We start from the raw sequence: 18,097 nt of genomic DNA on the forward strand, positions 1-18,097 counted from the left end.
TGATATCAATATTTTTCCTTTTTTTTAAAAAAAAAAAATAAGCTTGTCTAAAGAAACTAAAGTAACTTCTAAAGTAACTTCTTACAATAATCGCTGTTTTCTATTTGACATTTTATGCCACTGAGTTGGTAGAGACAGAATTTCATCTTTTGCACCTTCAGCAGACAGCAGATGAATCAACACACTGTGGGTTTTTCCTCCCAGTTAATAGAAGAATTAAAAATTACGAGAAAACTCAACTGGAGCAGACCGTACTAGGGATATTCTTCATGGTAGATAAGCAACAGATCAAACAACAGTCAGGCACTGTATTACATACCTGAGGAAGCTCAAGTAGATAGGGGCTCAACACTAAACAACGTTACCCATTTCAACTCAAAGATTCTCAATGAATGAGAGTAGTGGTGGCTTCCCAAGTTTTCAGGCTATAGTTGTGGTGGAAGTAGTTCACATTTTATAGTCCCATTAAGAACTGTTTAGATATCAGCCTGTAACATTGTCTAGAAGGCACTCTATTTGCCAATGAAACTAAGAAACTGATTTTGACATTTAATGTATCATATCTATTTTATTTATAATCTCTAAACAGTAATGAGACATCTTCTTTGTAAAACAGGATTAAACAGATCTGTAAACTGCTACACAGAACTCTGGTGAATTCAATTTGGGAAGGAAATGAAAGTTTCTCTCTTTTTCATGACTTAATCAAGAATGCTTCCAAAGGGGCTCTTAAAGGGGAGAGGTGGCAGACAGCCTGCCCCACAAATGATGACAGCAGCCCCTAAATCAAGTGTCACACAGCTTCAAACCCTAAGGAGTCATCAGTCATGCTTGCAGGAGGGGAAGGAGCAGCCTCCTTCCTTGAGATCAATGAGGTAAACACAGAATACTCCTTCTGCACTCCTAAGGATGATTGATGACTCCTTAGCAGCTGAAGTGTGTGACATTTGATTTCATTCACTGATAAGATTGTGTCTATCCAAACACCTTCTAGATAATGTTTCCAGGGCCCCTACATAGCTGTTCTTTGTGACATTTTACACAAAGCTCAATTGTTCAATGATTAATGAATTTCTCAACAATAGAAGAAAATTCTGTAAGAGAATTTTGTAACTGTGTCCCTTGATACTCTGATCACAACATAAAATAGGAATCTAGGCTCCTTGAGAAAACTAACAGGAGACCTCCTGCACTTGTCAAATGACACTCGGTTGGGAAAACAGTCCTAAAAGAAAACTGGTTTTTTTTCCTCAAGACTTTAAAGCATACACTTCAGGTCTGTTTTCCAGAAAACCTAATGCATTGACAGATTAAAAATATTTTCCAAAACTTTAGGAAGCAGATTTACACAAGATCATAGATTTCAACAGACTTGAACATGCTTTATAGCTTTCTTATTTTTCTTACAATACCATATTCTTACCCAGTTATTTCATATTTTGAAATTATGAAATCAACATGATTTGTAACTATGCTTTGTAACTACAAGTTTATAAACCCTTGTTTATAGGTTCTAAAACGTGCCTGCTTTATATTACACCCAGTTGTATCACAGGTCATGTTAAATCATGTAGCCCAATTTACATTTATTACTGTGCTTATATTCAATTTTTTTGCTTTTTAGATTGATATTGAATTAAATGTTTTAAGCACCTGTACTTCTAACTCTCTTATGATATCATGACCAGGGTATTAAGTACATTGTTTGAGCCTGATTCTGTAAGTGCCATGTTCAGCTGGATTCTGCCTTTGGGAATTTCAGCACTTCGCACAAAAACCATGAATTCTGATAAATACAAGAACCAGGCAACTCAGAATTCTGTCAGATAATACATTCAAAGAGAGATAAGCTATATTGGTTGTCAATTATATCTTACTTTGTAAGTTTGTTTGTCAAAAAGCATACTACTAAACCAGAAGAAGAATACTGTAGTATAATCCAGAAAAAGATGATGACTGTGGCTCTCTCATCCCTTCAGAATGAATGACAGGAATTGAATGGCATTACTGTCAAAGAAAAATGCTCCACATAACCTTTATCATTTTGCCAAAACCAGCCCACCAGAAGAAATCAAAGAGAAATTCCAAGTTTAGACTTGCCAAATGGATCTTTCATCTAAATTTTGAAACAAAGGCATTGCTTTTGCCAAGCATTGCTAAGCTTTCCTGAGGCCTTGCGTGAAAAATCAAGAACTCCGACTATTTGGAAATCATAGTCAATGTAAAACTTGGGCTTATTCCCACTTAATGCGAATAAGTCCCTGCACATTACCTTGAAGATCTTTGAATTAAAAATGATACTGACACAGAACTGTGCCAAATTAATTCAGCTGTAACAAAACGATTATAAAAAATATGAACTGTCTTGGCATTTAAAAACATGAAGAAGTGTCCATAAAAGTCTCTCTGAAAATTTGTTCAAATGAAAATAAGGACATTTTTTTAAGTCAACATTTTATTTCCAAAATATTACACTCTCAAGGAATTTAAAATACTGTACATAATGGCACCCAAAATAAAAAAAAAATATATTTATGTTGAAAAACACACTTTTAAAAAACTTTTAACATAATGATAAATTTCTAATGCTGGCATACATTCATGTCACAGACTAAAAAATAAAATCAGGTTTGACCTTTTGGACAGTGGTGTTTTCTTTACAATATAGCCTTATATTTACTTGTGTTTTTCTTCACTAAAAAATTCAAACAGCTTTTCTTTCTAAAACAGACACAAAAACTATCTTACATTCTCTCTCATGGTTAATTATGAGATAAACTGAAATTGTATGTGAAGGATGCCCTTAGCAATGCTGGTAACTGTTGGCAGCCGACAGGTAAACAGGGGGTTACAGGGTCTCATTATCAGTGAAGTGTACTCCCTTAAACACTTGAGCATATTATATGAATGCTCTCCACTTTGAGGAAGACCTCTCAATTACCCACTAATGAGAATCTGTACTTTAAGAGTATATGAAGATTTTTTTAACGGTATGTTTGTTCAACAAATAGCCACAGTTCTACCAGAAAGAGCTACTTTAAGTGGTAACTGATAATTCCCAAATTCCTTTCCATACCACATACATTAGAAAGCAGGTAAGTTGAATTCTTCAAGGAAAGTTATGCTTTGAAACTGTCATGCAAGTTTCACTTAAAAACTAAATTCATATGTAGTTGTGTGCATCACTTTTCCCTTCCCTCTCACCACTCTTCAAGCCAGCTGATCCGTGGGAAGAGAGAAATCTTGTTGGTGTGTTCACTGAAAGTACTGAGCACTATGTGCTCAGAAATACCTACTCAACTTCAAATAACCTAAATGGAAGAGAACATTTATGAATACCCAAACTGGAAGAACTCAGGATGGGAGGGCATGGGAGATGCAGGATGGGTGGGAAGAAAGATTTAGCACTTATTTCTAAATATGTGTGTGTGCCCAGATTAACCAGTGGAATACATAAAATCAGAGAAATACAAATACTACCCAGAAACAGCTGAGCTGAACAAAAAGAGAAGAAACTAGAGAAGACTCTTGGAAAGCTGCCTGATTTCCTCTGAGCACACAGTCCACCTGCTTGGCAAGCTCACAGGGAAACCCAGCTTGCATCCTTGTGACTCTCAAACAGTCTCTCCCTTGGAATGCCTTGAAGAGACAATGGCTTTCCTAATTTGCGGTGATGAGATGACCAAACTGTTTTGGAACTGGAAGTCCTCCTTTGTCCAAAAATTTCAAAATTCAGGGACATTTTTCTGACCCAGAAGGCATTTTTAACTACCAAAATTTTACATTAAATGGTCTGTCCTTCACCATTCACTCCTATTGTTCAGAAAATCTTAAATCTGGCATAACTGCCTAACTTTGAAACCTATAAAAAGCATTGTGTATTTAGAAAATTTGCAATTCTGCAGTCTTACAGATTTTTAAAATGTTATTCTTAGAATAAATGTCTATGTAAAACAAAGCAAAAAATGATAAACCCAGAGGCTGAAATCCTTCTACCTACCTCCTGTAGCTAAAAAAAGGATTATAGGTTGTCGTCCTCCATTTGGATCCATTAGTAAAGGGAGAGAAGTGCTCTTCTTATTGATTTCACTAATATTTACTGATGGAAATGGAATGTATCATACTGAATTCCATTTTAGAATCACATTGGCAGCATGCTCTAATTTTCACAGATGGGTTTTTTTCACTTCTCCTGACCTGTTCTCTCCAACAAGTTTCCTTCCAGCCCTGAAGCATTCTCAAGTCCTTCTTATCCAGTAAAACCAATATGAAATCCAAGCTTTCAATTCAATTACATTTCTTATCATCCACATCACCTGTCTATCACATTGTCTACTTCCCCATGGGACCCAAAATCCTCCTGATTTCAAGTCTCCGCCATAAGGAACACTCACATTTAAATCCATGCCTTTCCTCAAAATGATCTGTCACTACCATGTCCTCCTCTGCTCTGTGAAGTATCTTTCTCACTAGTCAATAAATCTTTTTCTCTAAACTCAATCTAAATTCAAACACCTTCAGAGATCTCCCAGTACATACTGGTTTCTCAACAGATTTGTCACATCTCCCACATCCGTTTTTAGTTTTTGATGTGACTTAAACCCAGACTTTGTCCATTATAAGGCCAACATTCCCCTTCCAGTCTTCCCAATACAGAACTATGCCACTGTCTAATAAGCAGTCTAAGATTCCAGCTAAGAGTTTCAATTTTATTTTCTCCTTTCCTGGTAGGTTTCAGCAACTCACTGTGCCATTATGCCATATCTGGTTCTGCCTTCTGACAGACTGAAGGAGCAGGGGAAGGTTTGTAGACCATAAAAAGAAAAAGCCCTAAGAAGCAATTGGCTAAGTCCACATTACAAGTGAAGTCTTAAAAGTCTCTTTTGCCAGAAACAGGAAGTTATTCCCAATATTTAAAAAAAAGAAATTAAATTCATGTTCAAATCCCAGAATAGATAGCCATTATTTGCTCACCTGAAATATTTGTTTCAAGGAAAAAAGTGCTCGTCTCAGTTCCCGTCCGTTGGAATTGTAAAGTTTTTCTGGGAAAAGAAAAAAAGACAACAGAAAGAAGTTCAGCATAAACAAAACTGACAACATTGCAAAAATGTAGTACAGCTTTCAAAAGAGTCATAGCACCCATTTTCCATTAGGAAGACTGCTCTTAAAGAAATTAGCTTTTTTAAAAATATATATACAGGACTTATTAGTTAAAAATGTGCATGTAAACCAGGGTTTAGTTCTCCATAACTTCAGATAGCATCTCCCAGGTAAATTCACAATAGCTTCAATGAGATTAGTGAGAAACAATTCTCTCAGGAGTTTTTGAAAATGCTCAGAAATACTGCTCTTTCTACATTAAGATAAATTTAGGGCTTATTGAAAGTACCAGATTAATCTCAAAAAAACTCAGCTGAGAGCACTCTTTGCTTTTGTTATCAAAGCTAGAGCCACTGAATCCCATCCTTGACTGCCTTCCCTCTAGACATTCTTTTCTCATGTTCTCATCTTTCTATTGTTAAATCCTTTCTACAATAGCAATGAACGTTAATACCAGAAATAGTCGGACAGTCTGTTCTAAGCATAATTCAAAACAGTGTTTTATTCTCATGAAAACTGATCTTGATCTTTTTCTAAATGAAGTAGAAGCTTTCTTTTCATCATCCAATACTGAAATATATTACTTCATTTATTCCCCTACTAATACATACTCACATAAATAATTTAAAGAAGACAAAAGCAACTCCTCTGCTGTGTTTCTGAACCCTGATACAATGTTTGTGCCTTTGGAAGAAATCTTGGACTGTGCATCTCAAGTTTATTCTTGCAAATTTGGAAGCAATTTGTGACTATGTAGGGATGGAGTAGAAGGTGTGTTCTTCAAATATTCCTAGTCTATTACGCTTCGCATATCTGATAGAAAGAGACTTTACGCAACACTTCTACAGCTCTAAATTGAATTTTATTACTCTAATGCAATCTGAGGACAATTAGAAAGGAAAATCAAATTTTCATAATCACCTCACATGACACACTTTGCCTCATCCACAGATCATCATGTGAGGACTGTCTCTGCAGCAAACAGAGGCCAGCAGGTCCTGAGATAAAAGCTGGAATGTTCATGGAGTGAAAATATTCTTGTGAGAAACTTAACTGTTAAACTCCAACATTTTATTTCTTACTTTCCCTTGTCTATTTCTGTTTTAATTACTACTTTACACTACCAAACCAAATTAAATTTTATTTCTCTTTCTCAGGAAGTTGCAAAGAAGGTCTAGAATTTGAGTATTCAATGCATTTATAACTCACTAATCATTTTTTACTTCAATCAAAGAAGGTGGGTTTTATTTTTAGAAAAACATTTCTTATTCTCAACAGTCATCTTCAACTAAAGGAAAAACGCAAAGTAAAATTTCAGAAAAACTGACTTTTTTTTTTAACTTTGAAAATAGTTTTGTTCATCCCTAATTGCCTCTGATTTCAAAGGCAGAATGTGTAGAATTGGCAAAACTATTGTTGTTGTAAGTTGTCTCCTTTCTTGCACTTTTTATAGAGTCCTGACAAAACATTGGAGGAACAGACTTCACTTCAAGCCATAAACTTAGAGGCACACTTTAATTACTCTCACTTAAAAACACACTGGCATGTGAAACTACATTTCTTGGCAGGATAAAGAGTAATTTTGTCAGGAAAGCCTAAAGAATAATAAAGATCTTCTAAGACCCGGTCTGTCAACTTTACATGCCACTATTACACAAAATATTCCTTTTTGAAAGATACCTCCATCTGGCATTTGTTATTACTAATTTTCCTCTATTCATAATTCACCAGCATCATTATGAGCAGAATGTCTCCAAACAAGGCAGTGCATTATCATCTTAATTAAGAGAGGCACCATTTCTTAAAGTGCTGGCAACTTTGTACATAAATATCAATGTCCTAACAAATGCCATCTGTTGGTCTTGGTCTTTAACAGGAATCATCATCCCAGCCTGGGGTAAAGTCCTAACAAACTATTGTTATGATACCATAACACTGGTCGCTTTCATTGGTGCGTGAAGAGTTTTGGTACATCTCAGAGGAACAATGCTGCACATTTTTCTCCTTGGTCTTTTCACAGAGCATAACATCATCCTTGGCAATCAGCACGAACAATGCTCTCCCTGCTTGTCCATAGCAAAGAGGAGAAGTTACTGACTGCAGCTAAAAAGGGAGTCTGTCATTAGAGCTAAGAATCAATAACTACTGGAAGTATCAAGTTTGACAGCAGTCATGGCAAAAAGACAGCAGCACATATCACAAATGCTTGAGCTGGGTTGAAAACCCTTCTGAGGAGTGGCAGTCCAGGCAAGTCATCTCAAATCTGACATCTATTACCAAAGACATTCACTGGTCCCTTCTCATGCAGAGCTGATCCTGTTGAATCAGCTCAGATATACAAGTTCCTCACCTCTTCACCTTTCATTCTTACACATGGGCAATATACCGTCTATGTAAGTCCAGCACTTATAGTGCGAGCAGCCGCCAGAAACATTCACGGAGCATAACACAAGGAGGAAAGTGGGATGGAGTCATGCTTACATTGTGCTACATTCATCCAAGACGAACCTCACCCAGGGCAGGAAAGCCTGTGTAAGCCAAGGTACTGCACGGATCCCCTTATAAAAGTCTGTAGTTTTACTGTGTGTGATGTTTTTCAGGAAACAGTAAATGCATACAACAGATTTACAGCTCAGGGACACTTGCTAAGGTGCTCTCAAGGCCTTACAGAATTCCCATTTGTCAACAACAACTTCAATACCACAGAACTTCAGGTTTATCCCAAAAGAACCAGAGTGCAACTGAGCCTGTGAAAATGCATCAGAAGAAACTGAAAGGCAAAAAGCACTTCTGAACTCTTTTTCTGTGGCAGAAAATCAGATTTTAAAAAAAGCAGAGAGGAAAAGGCACATTTGCTTATGATGTTTTTACACTGCAGACGATTCTGACACCAGATAGCAAATGCTTTCTAATGTTTGTTGTTTTACATGAGCAGTTTAAAGTGTTGCCCTCTTAAACAGACTGAGAAATAACCTTCCGTGCTAAAGAATAGAGGTGACTAATTCCCATGGTGCATCCCTGGCAGAGTTGTCTTAAACGGAAACAAATGATGCCTACAGCTTTGAAACAGGAGTCCAACCTGCTACTATCATGAGGTGCTCCAAGGACAGTCCAAAAGACCCATGTGCTCACTGCTTTGTTATAAGGTGTAGATAAGCTTGAATATGTACACTAGGACTGCTTTATGCCAGAAACCAAATCTCTGAACTTCAAGCAGGAAAACGTGCTGCTACACCTGTCTCTGAAACTTCACAAGTCTCTGGCCCTTTGGTAAAACACCTTTCCTGTCCTTCCCTAGGTTAGGTACAGTCTGGAGACATCCTACATTCACATACTTCAAGATTAGAGAAGATAAAACAGGTCAGGGAGTTTGTAGGTGAGGGAGTTAGTGATATCTGACTGTCATACTTATTAATGATGGTGTTTCTGACAGTTATGCCCTGATAAGTCATTTTCTACTACTTTTCTTAAAGAAATAAAGAACTGCATCTGCAGCCGTGAAATAGGTTTCACTGCATATACCAAGATGACAGAAAATTCTCCTGGTGGTTCCCTCTGGCGTTAATTAACACTAGAGGGCACTGCTTATTTCCTTATTTTATGAAAGAAAACTGCACTCTCCTCCGCGGGCTTCCCACTGATTGACCAGTACTGTTTGGGATGCTGAGTTGGTACTTCATTATCCCTGAAATCCTGCTTTTAATCTGCAGACTGTAGGACAGTCTAGGAAATTAAAAAGCATCAGCACTGCAAATCTCAAACATTCAAAATCAGTCAACTCTTTTGAAATGGGTAGAAAACCAGGGCCTGAGTTTTATTTACATTCTTGCAAAAATCAAGAGTCATATTTGTTAAATTATCGTCCACATCATAGTAGGTAGGTGTATATCCTTGAAAGACAAAGAGATTCCCTTAGCTAAGCACCTCTTTCTAGAGACAGGGCATCAAAATAACTGGGTTTGTGATAGAGACAGACACGTGTGAGAGGCAGCAACCTACAAGTGCCTATTTTTTGCAAGGGCAGAACTTTGGTTAAGAGAAGACTTCACGCTCTAAAAGAAAAATGTTATTTACTACTCTGTATTTTTGTTTGCTTTTACTTTCATGAAAAATAACTCATGCTAAGTGAAAATAGATTTCTATAGGTGAATTTGGTGCAAATGCAGCAGTGGAGGGAAGGCAGTTTGGTTTGCAATCTGTATCTTTTCAGAAAGGAAGTCTTTAAAGATCTTTTATTGGACCACAAGCAGCTTTCAAAAGGGATTCTATATTTTCAAAGATGACTGTCAAAGGCTCAAATTTCACTGTGTATTCAACTCTTTTGACTACATGGGAAAAAGGATTTTTTAAAGAAAATAATAATTGGTCCTTATATTCTTAATTAAAATACTGACTTTTCTTCTGCCTTCTCTGGGAAAAATGAATGTTTTCATTCCACAATAAAAGAAGCAGCAGACCTGGCTGAATATTGCTTGGTTTAGCCTCACATGTTACACCTGACCTCTGACCGACAGAGTACCATCCTCCTCCCTTCCTCTTCCATCACACCCATTGAATTAGTCCCTGGGATATAGTAATTTATATAGCATCAGCCTTTTGAGCTGTTGGCAAAGGCTCGTGAACATCTGGCTAAGCACAAATGGGAGTTGCTCTGCTTCACTTGTTGCTGCCTGAATGACCTCCATGTCTCCCATCCATGCCTCTTTTCTTTAAACTATAATTTCAAGATGAAGCTCCTTTCCTTACAAAAACATAAAAGGGAGATTAACTCCACATTTGATTACATTAGCAGGGTACCTGGTGCATATCTACCTAAACGACTTTTGAAACATTTCCTGCCATTCATTTCTACCTTGCACGGGACAGAAGTAGAAATATTCTCTGGCTTTCAACAGCCACTCGCAAACTACTCAGTAATCAGAAACTAAAAACTTAATTACTCTCCCCGCAACAATGAATAAAACATTATTTTAAGTGCTCACTAGGAAAAAGTATTAGTGCTAAAAGTAATAGGCTGTCAGAATTTAATGAACTGCCTACCTTTCCAGCAGCACTGATGGGAAAAAAGACTTGAAAGAATAAAGAAAAACGTTTATAATGATAAAAAACCTCTTTCTGTGAAGGCCAAGTGCCACACTTCTAAATTTATTATTGCACTATTCCAATTCTAAAGTGTGTTATTTTATCTGAATGAATGTATGCAACTATAAAACTAGGGAGAAGTCTGAGCAGCACAGCAAGAAGTCAGGCATATGGGTCCAATCCTGTGAACAGGCATCAGGAAGCAGTCTGGTAGACTTCACGTGAGTAGGCCCATGGGTACATATAGTGCTGCAGAACTATAAAAAAACTGTATATAAAACTAATTAGCGTAGTGTGCCAGTCTTTCACTGTATGTCAAACAAACTAAAGCAGTTCTCTAAGATAGATCTGGTCCTGTGCCAAGAATAGGCTCTTTTCTTAGTGTTGCTTTTGTCCATGAAAGTTAGTCATAAATGTGTTGGCCAGACAAGGCACTCTACTTTTCTCCCTAGACCCCCCAGAAAATGCATGGAGAAAGGATTCATTCCTTTCCATCCACACAGGCACATTGCCTACTACTGCATTAGCACAGTTGCTGCTTCTGCTGAGATTACTTCATTTTGCATATTGCAAATTTCCTTTTTTCCTGTATAAATAGTTAGGTATTAATTAATGCAATGTCACATACGAACGCAAGGTAAATATTCTCCCACTGATTCAGGGATAAATGATCAGCACTTAGTGCAGGAAAGGAGTTTTCCCACAATAAAGGACCTTAGGCCAAGCAAGTGGCTGCGTACAAATTTTGGGAAGCTGAGTCCACGTCACTGTCAGCACCGACTGCTTTGGAGGAATGTGCAGGCTGCCTCCGAGGAATGCTGCCCCGGCTTCCCGTCAGAGATAAAACCTCCCTCCCCTCCTTTTCATTCAGACTCACAGCAGCTGCTTAGCTAATTATCTCGGACAGTGGGTCCCCTCAGCGAGCAGGGTCCTTTGCCCCCACTGGGAGAGGGGAATCCTTTGTTGGGGAAGGATCCTATTACGCCCGCATATGAGAAGAGCTCAGATTCAAGCCTGCATCCTTATTCCCTTTCTCTGTAAAGGACCTGCAGGTGGGGAGTGGGAGGAGGGAAAGACAAAATAGCGTTGGACACCCTTTCCTATCCCATCCCCTAAAGCCATGCTGGCAGAAGCTCAAAGCACAGAGTGCAAAGAGACACCTGCAAACTCCAGGGAGCCTGTGGGTTTGGACAGACAAGCAGGTAGAACTCCAGGGCAGGATCTCCCCTGGGAATGAAAAATACCCTACAGAGCCAGCACTTCAGAGCAATTTTGTACACTCGCACGTAGGGATTTTCCTGCTTCTTTGAGGGCAGAAATCGGCATTCCTGCTGCTGCAAGAAGTACCCGGCAGAAACAGTCCCTGGATTTCCACAGGGAGAGTACACAGGGAAGAAACCCTGCTTTGGGAAGATGTATTGGAGCTAAACTTTTTTTAAATGTCAAACGTCTTAACTTCTATCACAAGGGAATTAACAAAACTGTCAGCACAAGAATGATTATACGTTTAAGTTCACTGAAAAAAGTATCCCCTCCTCCAGGTGCAAGTGTCCTCCCTAATTCTTTCTCCTATGTTTCCAAGACATATGAAATGAGATTCAATCATTTGCGGGAAAATGAGTAACATGTAAGAAAAGTCCAAAGGACCAAGCAGAAAGATGATGACCCTGAGGATGAGGAATCAGAGACATGCAACAACAGAGAAACAATTCAAAGAGAAGTACAGAAGAACAGAGGGAAGTCAGTAAGAGTGAGAACAGACAGCAGGAGAGATGAAGGTCTGGAGTGCCGTTAATATGAAAACAATAGTGCTTAAAGAAAGTAATAATGCTTAAACAATCAGCTACAGAGAACTAAACTTAATTCTTCAGAAGTATGGAAAGACAGAGTGAGAAACCAAATAATCTGTGTAAAACAGAGAGAGAAATCATCCTTTCGGGGTAGGTTCTTTTCTTTCTGAACACATCATTCCTGAATGCCCTGGAGGCTCCCCTGTCCTTGATTCCAGGTTTTAGCCAATGCTGGAGGTTCAATACCAGCTACAGCAACATGTAAGAAATTCAGTGAGATTTAAAAGAAGAAGGTTTTTATGTGCATAGTTGGTAGAAGGGAATTTCCAGTCTTTGTCATACTGCACTGTCATGGCTCAACCCCAGGTGGCAACCAAGTCCCATGCGGCCACTCGCTCACTCCCCCACAAGCGGGATGAGGGAGAGAATCGAAAAAGTGAGAAAACTCATGGGTTGAGATAAAGACAGTTTAATAGTAAAAGCAAAAGCTACCCACACAAGTGAAGCAAAACAAGGAATTCATTCACCACTTCCCATGGGTAGGCAGGTGTTCAGCCACTTCCAGGAAAGCAGGGCTCCATCATGTATAACAGTTATTTGGGAAGGAAGACAAATACTATCATTCCGAATGTTCCCCCCTTTCTCCTTCTTTACCCAACTTTATATGCTGAGCATAACATCATATGATATGGAATGCCCCTTTGATCAGCTGGGGTCAGAATTTGTGCACCCCTGCACTCCCAGATTCCTCACTGGTGGGCTGGTAGGAGAAGCAGAAAAGACTTTGTGCAAGTGCTGCTCAGCAATAACAAACACATCGCTGAATTATCAACACTGTTTCCAGCACAAATCCAGAATACAGTCCCAAACTAACTACAATGGAGAAAATGAACCAGCCAAAACCAGCACATCCCTTCTGGCAGTCGAATGGGACTGTACTGATCTCTTCTCTCAACCATTTGTACCAAACTTCTGTTCATAATGCTTGGCTTCAAGCAAATCACGTCATGGATAAACCATTAGCCAAAGTTTCCCCTTCACAAAGCTCTAAATTACTATCCTTTTGCTTCTGTAGGCCCATCCATATGCACGTGGAACTAGGAAGAACATTTGTCATACTATCTGCACACACTGTGGCAAACAAATGCCAATGATTTATGCTAAAGCAAGTGTTTATATAGTTAAGTGCAAAAGGAAACCTTAGTCTTCATCTGCTGGATCCTGGGGTTTACAGCTATGGAAGATGGTGTTCTCTGTATGTTGCTCTGCATTATGTTAAGATCTTAAAAACTGATCGTGTCAAAACTTCTTTTGCTGTTTCTATTTCTAAATTACTTAGTATATTAAGGCCCTGCTTACTCACAAGCAAAAAAAAAAGGACATATAAGGTGATGTGGGCTGAGAGCAGGGTGAAGTTGCGTGACGAAAAGGGCTAGTACTTTTCCCCTTAGTTTTATCTCTCTGCTCACCACTGTTTTCCCAGTTCTCTACTGTAGAAACCTCTGTCAGTTGTCTTTTACTGCTACTGTGGAAAAAAAGACATAAGCAATAAAAAAGCCCAACAGTAGGAGAGCACAACAGCAGATTTTACCTAAATTATGAAGTAAAAATCAGACCGGGACATTAAAACTCAGAGTCAACAAGGAATCATTTAACTGTACAGAAAACAATAGCAACAACCCCAAGAAACTTGAATATCTCAAGAATTGCAATTATTAAAACCCCCAGGCTTTTAAAATTAGTTATATCTGGAGAGATAAAGAAAATGCAAGGGGAGTTCATTGGAAAAAGATCTTTTTTAGAATTGGCTTTCATGGTCAGGCTGGGGAGATTATTGCCAGGCCAATGCCACAAAAAGCATTTCCTGCCCTCTATAAGCTGAAAACTATAAACAATCTGGAACAGCAAGGCATCTTTGAATCCACTTCTCATTTGGTTATCACCATAGCTTTTATTTCCATTTCCAAATTGCTTCTCTTATGTATCCTTTCTGATTTTGCAAGCTAGAATACAGAATTCCCCATTTCCCATTGAATCTGATGCCTACTGATAACTTTGAACACATGGGGAAAGGCTGCTGCTGGAAACAACAGCAGTGAAGTAGGTACACTGTGTAGGTCCATGCACACAGTACAGATCTAGAACAAATTGCTCAATCAGCTCAATTTCCTTCCTTTCTTGAAATAAAAAGCAACACTAAAAAGACATATTCAAAAGTTACAATCTTTCCAACATACTATCAAAATCAAGAGCCTCTGCCTCTTCAGCTTACTCATTCCAGCTATGGAAGAGGCACCATAGCATACTTCCCTTCAATGATTTATTTATACAGGTCCTCTCCACTTGAATGCAAAAGGCACTAATATGCTCTTCAGTTCTGAAGTGCAGGAAACAGTACTTTGGGTTGATAACTTCAAGGGAGGGCACTTCTGCATGTCTAAAAAATGCTGTGACTGCTCTTCCTTAAAAGTCAAAGGGTTACAAAAGGGAAAAGGCTGCGTTACAAGGTCAAATATTACATCACCATATTAGAGCAACTGGTGATGGAAAAGACTTGAGAGGTCATGTCGTTCATCCCCCTACTGATGCAAAATTGTTCCCTAGAGAGTAATACAGTAGGCAAGTAGTTGTTACATTAAAATATAAGTTACATAATGCAAGAGATAATAATACAATAATATACAAAAATTTACTGCTTCTTTAGAGATTACTGTAGCCAATCTGAGGCTAAAGCTTAATTTTTAAAAGTATGTTGAGGTCAATATTTAAGTTTTATTTCAGTTTACAAATAGGCCTCTGAATTGCTGACCTGTGTGCTTGTACTTGAACAAGCACATCAGTGCCTCCTGGATTAAAAGTACTTAATAACAACACACTAGCCATGATTTGAGTTTTCTGGTTTTATTCTATTTTAAATAGTGTCAAATGCTCCCCTACATTTTCAATCAGTATTAGTAAACAGTAAACAAAGAGTAACAAGCAAATTATAGCAACCTATCAACAAAAAAGACAAAAAATTTAGACACACACCCACTATCTCTAGAATTATGGATACCTTATCTGTGCTGACAGCTAGGCAAAAGGTGAAATGTCTGAGTGCAAAGACATCACAGGTTTGTGCCAAGAAGGTGAATGAGCTCCTGAGTTTAAAGTTCATACCAAGTTTTTCTGTTGCATAAGGTATGTCAAAATACATCTTTAAGATCAGGTTGTTCCAGTGATCCCAGGTCCAGTCTCAGGAGTGCATCAGGATTTAACTAGCCCTTGGGCCTCAGAGGAAGCAGTCTTATAATTAACTGCATGCATTCAAGCACATCAGTTTGTTCAAAAGTTTGGACAGCAAGTATGAACCACTCATCAGATAGCAAGCAACGGGCAAAAGAGCAGCAGCAGCTGATGGTGAAAACCTGATAAAGCTGCTTCTCCTCAGACTTCTACTAGTTTTTGCAATGGTGTGCGCATCTGTAAATAGCCTGCATTGCCCATGTGCATGTGAGACTTCCCATCTCACAGCCATGCTGCTGGGCACAGCTGGTTCCAATTCAATGTTGGGGTTTTTTTTGACCATTTGAAGTGGCCAAGACCAAGAATCCACCACAAAATCCTCACATACAATAGACGTGCCTGTGACTGAGACACACTGTCAATTTAAGGATTAGTATTTACTTCACCCAGAAGCATCAGCCACACAATCACGAAGATTCCTTCTGGGAAGCTTCTAAATGTAGCACCTGAATCCAGCAGAGCTTCATCTATAGGATTTTTTACCCCAAAACTTATTAAAAAACATAATAAGCAAAGAACTCCAATGAAAATGCCACAGCATCTCCAGTAAATTTATTTCCATTTTTCATTACATTTACTGATAATAATATTGATTTCTAAAACTTTTTTTTTCTAAATTCAATATTTAGACCTCCCCAGTCTGAAAATTCTTTCAATGTCTCCATATAATAGCCTCTTCCTTATGCTATAAACTTTACTTGTAGCTCATCTTTCCTACACCTTCTTGTTTTTGTATACATCCTCTAGTCAATTCACATCTTTAAATGTGCAAAGCCAGACACAGCAATTCAACTAAGGTTTTACTGATTTTGAGTAAAAAGAAGAAAGAGCATTTCAATAGACAAAGATTTGGTTTTGGTTTAGTATTACAGTCACACAGCAAAGAACAATCCCTTAAGTAAGAGTCTCATAGTTCCTAACAGACGTGACCTCAGTCAAAAACAATAGGCTAGTTAACCAGCTTTGTTCTAATAATTTGAATTGACTTTTTCCATGTGTCTTGATGTATTTTAGGGTTCTTGGAAGGATGCTTCTTTAGGATATTTGAAGGAAATAGTTAAATTAACAGAAATTAAGTTAAGAGAGATGGATTTGCAACAGAGGGAGAATGAAGAAATATCAGATGTGCAGAAGGAAACACTGCAGCACAAATACTTTTAGCAGATGTCAAAGTAATTCAGGGTCAGCAAGTTTCACATCATTCTGAAATTGCTGGGACACATGAAATATACACCATTTTGGCAACTGAAAAGAAAAGCAAACCCCACAAATAAAGCGGAAAAGAATCACGAAGATCTCAGGCTAAATTCATGCCAATGCATGAATCTCGATGTACGTGCCAGATCAAGCACATGGCAGTAGCCTGGGGAGGTTTGGAGATCCCCGCTATCTGCTGGACAACTCACCTCCCAGCATTTCTACAGCGGCTGCACCCTGTGCCTTGCCATCTCTTGGGTCACACTGGCACACAAGGCGGTGCAGGTGGCTGGCATATCGCTGCTCCATCTGCTGCCCCATGTCTTACAGCAAGAGGGACAAGAATAGGCATCCCAAGAACGTGGTACAGGCACTGTGATAAGCTTAACACACTAGCAGGGAAGGTAACACCACGGGGTAGCCAACAGCCTCAAGCTTCACATACCGCACACAACAGCCCTGCAAGAGAGCACTGCAGCTGCTGTCCTGTGCTCCAGTGCAATTTTGTCCTTCAGTTACTATTTTTTGTTACTACTCAGACTGTTGGGAATATAAAGGCTTCTCCAGCAGAGGAGACACACCTTCATACTGTCTTTAGTAGTCTGATGTACAGGTATGTACAAAGATTTAACAGTGAAAGTACTTAGGTATTTCACATCCATATGAAAATGAGGCAAAAGTAGGGTACTTCTCCACTTTCCAAGAATCACGATTAGGATGAAGGGAAGTATCCAAAGCTACACATATTATAATCAGGAAATTACTGAAAAAAGACCACGTTAATCGTGTGAAAACTTCACTTTTGGAAATTCTCCTCCATTTTCACAGGTGAAAAATATCCCTGATTTTCCAGGAACAAGATGTGTGATACTTGTAGGCTCCACAACAGTATAGTTGCATCTCACGAGAAAATACAAAGCAAATATCGGAACAATCATTTCACCCCCAACAATTAACACAACAACTAAAAACCGCTGTGCTAGATGCTTCTCTAAATTGCATTTGGGAATCAGTGAATTCACATAAATGCATTAGCAGCCGGAGAGAAGCTTGTACAGAAATCCACCCCCTGCTTTGGCAACACATTTTCCTTTTTGAAACAAAAGCTGGCCAATGCCTCCCCAAGCAATTGTGCACTGCCCACTGGGGCACCAGCTCTTCACGTCTCTTGCTGTCAACAGAGACAGACCCTTGAGCAAGCCCAGCCTCACTTAGCATGTTTTCCTGCTTAAATTTCTCCCTCAACCTCTACACATCTCAACAGTTTTTATAACAAATAATTTAAACGAAAAGTCACTCAAGCTATCGGGCTCCTTTCCATACGGCTCCATTCTCTCCTGGGTCTCCTTTCCATATGGTTCCATTCTGTCGTGGGTCAGGGGAGCTTCCAGACAAGTTTGCAAGTTTCCAGGGTAAAAGGAAGGGCTATCCTCATGGTGCTCAAACCATACCACACTACCACACATTTACATTTTCAAACATTCCTCAAGCACAATTTCTGTTTACCATACCATAGGGCACTTGGCCTGAACTTGTTTAACACGTTTGCATTATTTATCCAAACTCATTCATCACAGTTGTAAAACATCTGACAGACGATGGAGGTTTTCCAGTATGTATCAGGCCTCTTGCTTAATTCAAAA

General features: G+C 38.7%; 1 protein-coding gene across 8 annotated transcripts in view; it reads right to left on the reverse strand.

Moving 5' to 3' along the window:
* Nucleotides 1–18,097, reverse strand: part of FHOD3 (formin homology 2 domain containing 3) — a 389,282-nt gene that overhangs the window by 207,264 nt on the left and 163,921 nt on the right. For all 8 annotated transcript variants that reach the window (XM_032689383.1, XM_032689376.1, XM_032689370.1 and 5 more), the window contains one exon: nucleotides 4,975–5,042. In XM_032689383.1, coding sequence (XP_032545274.1) covers nucleotides 4,975–5,042 — 68 coding nt within the window. The remainder of the gene's footprint in view (nucleotides 1–4,974; nucleotides 5,043–18,097) is intronic.

This window comes from Chiroxiphia lanceolata, chromosome 1 (assembly GCF_009829145.1).
Source record: "Chiroxiphia lanceolata isolate bChiLan1 chromosome 1, bChiLan1.pri, whole genome shotgun sequence".
NCBI classification, from domain to species: domain Eukaryota; kingdom Metazoa; phylum Chordata; class Aves; order Passeriformes; family Pipridae; genus Chiroxiphia; species Chiroxiphia lanceolata.